We start from the raw sequence: 6,390 nt of genomic DNA on the forward strand, positions 1-6,390 counted from the left end.
AACATATATATTTTCATTGTTTTGGTGTTGACAAAACTACCCTTCCTCCTCTATCACGTGGCTTGTTGGAAGAGATCACCTATTTATGACGTTCAATTTTTACTTTTTGTTTTTCTTTTCTAAATAATCAGTATCATCCTTTGGAAAAAAATTCGCTATATAACAGTCAGTCCGCAAAAAGTACATTAATAAGGAAAAAAAGATATAAACTATAAAAAAAAGGATAAAAACTAAAATAACAGAAAGCACGTGCAGACACGCGCCGTTGTCTGCTGTAAAAAGCAAATTAAAATAAAAATTGAAAAAAGGGAATATAATCCCAACGGAATCAGGTAAAGAAACAAATTGTAAAACACATGTTGATGATATAGTGAGTGAGTGAGAAGGATCAAAAACAATAAATAGCTTTCCAAATTCATTATATACAAAAGCTCCCAATTTCATGAAAATGCTAATTATGTGCACAACACCAAAACACACAAAAACTACAACACCAAAACTGAAAAAAAAAAAAAAAAAAAACTGCAACTTTACTACTGACACAATAATTCCAATTTTAATTTGTAACCCCACTCACTCTTGTTAAAAACTCAAATTCAAGGTAAGCTTTGGAGAGAAGATAAAAAACATTGTCATTGGTATACGCAGAAGAAGTTAAAAAAGATTTTTGATAAAAAGTCGGAAATTAAAATTAGAGGACTGTACACAAATGAAAATGAGAGATTCAAAAACAAATACTGACTGACTGTGACAAAAACTCACAGTACTACTACGTGTAACATTAGCACTGTCTCTCTTCTTTTACTTCTTCTTCTTCTTCTTCCCTTTTCTTCCTTTATGGCTTCAGAGTAACCCACTGGTACCGACCTTCAAGCGGCGTATCGTTAACGACGTCGTAATTGTACCTTTATCCAAACAACCACAACACACACACACACGTTTATTAAAAAGTACATACTTTTGCTATTATGCGCGTGAGTTTGATGATATCCTACGCCATTCATTAAAATCAAAAAAGTTAACTCACTTCTCTGTGAATCGTTTCTGTTGGAATCTCTCCGCCGCCGAGAAAAAATCGTCAAGCTCCGCCTGCGTCGGTGATTTCTCCATCTTCTTCATCTCCGTCTTTCTCTGTTCCCTCCTCTCCGTCGTCGCCGAGTCCATCTCAGCTGTTTCTCCCTGTTTTCTGTAAATTAAAAAAAACTCGAGAGATTATGAATTTATAGACGAAACGATGAAGAAAGCTTTGAAACGTTTGATTTAGTATTTAACCTGAAATTGTTGGAGATTAACGTTGAGGTTTCGGTTTCAGTTTCGGAGATTTGATGAGCCTGAAACGGAAACAATCAATTACTCTTTAATTGTTCGTTAAATAAAATTTTGAAAAAAACGTAATCAGATCTTTCTCAGAGCATTTATTGTGTTACCAGACCAATAATAATAAAAAGAAATTCAAACAGAGAAATTCAAAATTTGTAGAATCGAGTTTTGAAATTTTACCTCCAGATCTAAAAAAGCAAGACGAGTATTCGTAGCGATTTCGTTAGTTTCACCGCTAGAACAACCAGAGCTGATGCTTGAGCTACGATGATCATCGTCTTCTTCTTCAGATAAAGCGGCGGAGCAAAGGCCTCCGGAATCTGAAACAGAGTAAGCTAGAGAAGAAGAGGACAGAGACGAAGAAAGCGTTCTCGTCGGTGAGCGTAAAACGTCGTCATCATCATCATCATCGTCGTCTTCGAGTCTTATCCTCTTGATGTTTGATCCTTCGAACTCAGCGATTCTCTTGAATATCAACGATTTTGTCTCGCTCATTTTTTTTTTTTTTTGGGTTTCTCTCTGGAGAGTTTGGGGTTTCTCTCTGAATCTCTGATTAATGAATAAAAACAGAGGAGGAAGGGTTTTGGGTATTTGGGGGGAGAGAGAGAGGAAGGAAGATGATGGATCTAGAGCCGTTGATTAATTCAACGGCTGAGATTTAATTATTGGGCCTTGGCTATAGCGGATAAATGGGCCGTTGACGGTGGGAAGCAGGTAACGGCACCGTTACGGACCTTCGTTTTTTTTTTTTTCTTCCTACGTAGACGCCGTCGGGATTCGAAACGGCGCGTCTTTTTTGCCGTTTTTAGCTTCCTTTTAAAGCAACTGGCGGAACAACGTCGTCGTTTCGTATATGCTGTAAAAATAGTACTTTTTTTGGATCAAGCTGTAAAAAATAGCTGTCTTTTGTTTTTCATCTTTAAAGTTTCACAATCTTGGTATACATATTTGTATAATAATTTTAGAAAAATTTATAACTAGGCTAATATATAACGCGAGAAAATATAATCTCTATCAAATAAAAATATCAATGACTATAGTAAAATCATCGATGACTAGATTACATAGATTAGAGTATAAATCCCAATTAGTTATTAATTAATTACTTAAGCCGTCAGGTGAACCTAAAGGATTCACTTTCTTACGAGTACCTCTTGAGAGTTGAGACAGAACTATAAATACAATCAATTAATACAGTAGTTATTAAGGGACTTATTAAATGACAAAAAAAAAAACAAAAACCATCTTTAAAATATCAAGCTCTTACATGAAATCTCTACATGTCCAAAAATGCCAAAATTGGTTAAGAAGTTACACTTTCATTTCCTTATAATAAAAAATGGGACCAATTTGGATTTTTTTTGGCAGTGAAATAATGAGCAATAATTGACCGTTACTAAATAATTGTGCTAACAAGCATTAAATTTGGATGGAAATAAGAAATTAATTTTCTTATTTGTCGCTCCACCATGTACTATATCGGTGTTTTTCCATTTAGTTAAAAATAACATTTACACATGTCACCGAAAAAACAAAAACACATACAATCAATTCATTTCGATAATTGTATCTGTAAAATCCATAAAATGGCTATAACATTCATTGCATATGCCATTGTAACTGTGAAGACCAAATATTGTAAAAAGTATACTTCTAAACATTTAACCTTAAAAACTCTTAAAACAAAAAGGATGTAGGATGCCTTGTTATTAGTTCATGGAATTGGGTGAGTGAGTTAAACACGAGCAAAATATATATATATATATATATATATTCAATTCAATCGAAAAAACAGTATAATGAAATGTTCAATTCAATCATTTATCCAAAATTTATCATAGTTGATTAATCTCCAAAATATATATTCAATTCAATCATTTATCCATGATGTTGCTATCTACCACCCATGTTTTCTGATCAGAACAATACAATACAAGTATCTTCCTGGTAAAAGGATGAGGCCAGAAAGGATGAGGCCAGAAAGGTTCATCAATACAAGTATCTTTTTTTATGAACTAACCATAAAAGTATCTTTATGAATCGATGTTAATAAAAAAGTTTCTTTAAAGACTAATTCACTTCAAAAAAGTAACTTAGAGATTCTTTATGCCAAATTGCCAATGCCCTAAAAGGGTAAAAATTTTAATTTCACTTCGGAATGTTTAAGACCTAATTCAAAAAACGAAACACATAAAGCATGAGAAACATTACAAAGGATGAAGGTAACAAGATCAGGACACATGATAAGTAATAGATGATTGGGAGCCAATTTTTTTTTAACAAAGCACATGCACTGTTCGATCCCAGCCAATGATGAAGTCATGAAACTAATGTCTATCTGATTCATCATTTTTAACCAAGACTGGTTTTGAAACCTAAAAGGTACACGAAAATCCTCGAGAACTTGTGCTGATAAGAACATGAAATATAAATAGAACTAGGGAAAAAACTAACGATTTAAATGCAACAGTAGCTAAAAAGCCTGTGTTTTGAGGTGAAAACGCTTTATTTCAACTATGATAAATTCATGATGTTGGCATATAACTCTATATGTAAAACACAGTGAAATAAACCACAAAATAATATGAACCTAAGAAAATTTTCTTCCTCATTGTGCTAAGCTACTTTTTAAGAGGGTCTCAGACTCAAAGACCCTTCTTCACCTCGAAAAAGTTTGAGCGTTCTTTGTTTGCTGCATCGATGTCTTCTTGTGATGCCACGGCCACTGCAACGCCTTTATCTTTCACCGAGTCGATTGCTTCTGCAAATTCCTTGAAGTCCTTCAAACTGTGAGATCAAAGAGAAAGTTACTTTTCTAATCCGTTTGAGAATAACTATGTTGAAGAATTGGAACTGGATATTCAAAAGAAGTCATGAAACTCCAAACACTAAAAAAACTCGGATCAAAACATGGTATTCCGTATACTGCCACAAGAGATCCGCGATGCAGACAGAGCAAAAGATGTTTGAATTGATATGTACACACGTTAAAGCAAACACGAGAGAACGAAGTTAACCTTGTTGTTAATATCTCTTCGCGCCTTATTTGCCTCTCTTCGTAGGTTACATTAAGTAAATGCCTCAACAAACTGGAGATAGAGATAGGACATTAGATTCAGAATCCATTACATTCCTTGATAAAAAGCCACCAAAAGACCAGAGAAGAATCCAAAAATAAACATCAAACCTGCTATAACCTTTGGCATCAGGGAGTTGGTATGAATCAACATCGCCAATTGTCCCAATGATTGCTTTAGTAAGGGTGTCTTCATCAACATCAAGGCCACGTAAGAAATCCCCAGTTCCATCATATATGTCTAGAGTCTTTAATAGGTTGGGATCACGGTAAGATAAGAACGAAAATGTTCCTGCACACGAGAAAACATAAAGGTCAGGTCTAAAGCATAACAAGTCAACGTGACGAAAACTCTCTTAAGGAAACAATTTTACCTGAATGTGAATCAAAATCACAGGAACCCCCATATGCACCACCACTTACACGAACACGATCCCATAACCATGTGTTACTAATATGCTTTGATATAACATATGAACTCCCATCAAGCTCATAGCCACTGCTGTATATATTACCTGCTTTCCCCACATAATTCACCTGTCGAGAGGCCATGCATGAATAAAATCGTGATATAATTATAATCAAAGTTGAGCGATGGGTTTTCAATTTGTTTACCTGGGTTGGTATTACTATAGCTTCATTTCTCAAAGGTAGTCGTGCATCCCAAGTGACGAGTCCACCAGAAGGATTTTCAGGGAGTGAATCAAGAAATTTTCCAACAAACTTTTCCGTGTTTGTAAGAGTCTTTCCATCAGCAGTCATATTAACTATGCAACCATTCCTGGAAAGGAAAGATCTTCTGATTTCCTCAAGTGACGATGAAATTCCTTCCCAGTCTTGATCCACCTTCTGTTCGAGAGTATGTAGATATTCAAGGTAACTACAAAGAGAAAAGCAAAACTCTATTAGTCTCTCTACAAGTTTCAGGATCAAACTAAAAATGTGAATAAAGTTTCTTCACCCACAGCTAGGTTTCAATCAAATCAAGATGATGCTACACAGATGATGAGAACTAGCACTTTAAGAAAGGGTTATCAAGTTCCAACCTGAGACCACCCATCTGTTCAGACATCCATCCAGCAGCGTTCAACATTGCTTCCATCCTCGTAGCAGCAATTCCTTGACCACTTCCCCTCAAATGGTTCTGAAATGAACACAAGTTGGTGTTATACTAGTACCACCATGTTGTAATTATTATGCAAAAGGAAGAAAGAACTGCATACCTCCATTCCGGCCCTACTCTGAGAGACGAATTGTTTAAACCGTTGTTGATCTGTAAATCGCACCTCTTGCAGCACACACTTCATCTGCAGCAAAGTGAATGAAACATAAGTAATTAACTACAATTTCTATTGGAAATCAACTAGAAATTCAAGAATCGCATGGTTCTTCGATCAAACTACAGCTACGTTCTATGTCTACATTACACAATCACCATTTCTATTTTCTACACAATCATTTGGTGAGGAGGGTCTGATACACTATTTCTGATTCATGTAGCAAGTGATTATGTAGTCTAACTCTATATTCTACCTTGAACACGCATAAATAGTATCAGACCCTGCTCACCAAATGGGATGAGCACAGGGAGAGATAAAAAAAAGTAAGCATTTCTGCTTCAAGAGGGCAGAGATAAGGAGACAGATAAATATACACAGATGAAAGAAACAGCATTTGTTTTCTGATAAAAAGATGGACAGAATAGGTATAGGAAAGATATAGCACCGAGATTTACTATCACAACATACGCAAATCTCCAACAATATGTGATAAGTTAAAGATGTTAAAGCAAAAATTACCAGGTGAAAAAGGTCTTCAGCGCGTCCAACCATGGATTTTCCACGCACAATGATTTTGCTACATGGATCATCCCTACCCCACACAGAGGATGTAAGTGGATAAACTGATATCCCTCCGGTTTTCCTTCCAATCAACTGATTAAGTTGGACAAAGGTCAAGTCTTGCGTGCCCATCTCTAGCAATGATTGACTGTC

General features: G+C 35.5%; 2 protein-coding genes across 2 annotated transcripts; both read right to left on the bottom strand.

The window, feature by feature from the left end:
- Positions 621-1,854, bottom strand: LOC104758320 (cyclin-dependent kinase inhibitor 7-like). Its single transcript, XM_010481157.2, has 4 exons — positions 1,501-1,854; positions 1,273-1,331; positions 1,028-1,186; positions 621-905 (listed from the first exon to the last, which is right to left on the bottom strand). The coding sequence occupies exons 1-4, from the start codon at positions 1,813-1,815 to the stop codon at positions 836-838; spliced, it is 603 nt and encodes a 200-aa protein (XP_010479459.1). The 5' UTR covers positions 1,816-1,854; the 3' UTR covers positions 621-835.
- LOC104758319 (presequence protease 2, chloroplastic/mitochondrial-like) lies at positions 3,806-6,380 on the bottom strand. Its single transcript, XM_010481156.1, has 8 exons — positions 6,196-6,380; positions 5,620-5,703; positions 5,443-5,540; positions 5,012-5,276; positions 4,771-4,933; positions 4,508-4,688; positions 4,338-4,409; positions 3,806-4,107 (listed from the first exon to the last, which is right to left on the bottom strand). The coding sequence occupies exons 1-8, from the start codon at positions 6,367-6,369 to the stop codon at positions 3,966-3,968; spliced, it is 1,179 nt and encodes a 392-aa protein (XP_010479458.1). The 5' UTR covers positions 6,370-6,380; the 3' UTR covers positions 3,806-3,965.

This window comes from Camelina sativa, chromosome 17 (genome assembly GCF_000633955.1).
Source record: "Camelina sativa cultivar DH55 chromosome 17, Cs, whole genome shotgun sequence".
Classification (NCBI taxonomy): domain Eukaryota; kingdom Viridiplantae; phylum Streptophyta; class Magnoliopsida; order Brassicales; family Brassicaceae; genus Camelina; species Camelina sativa.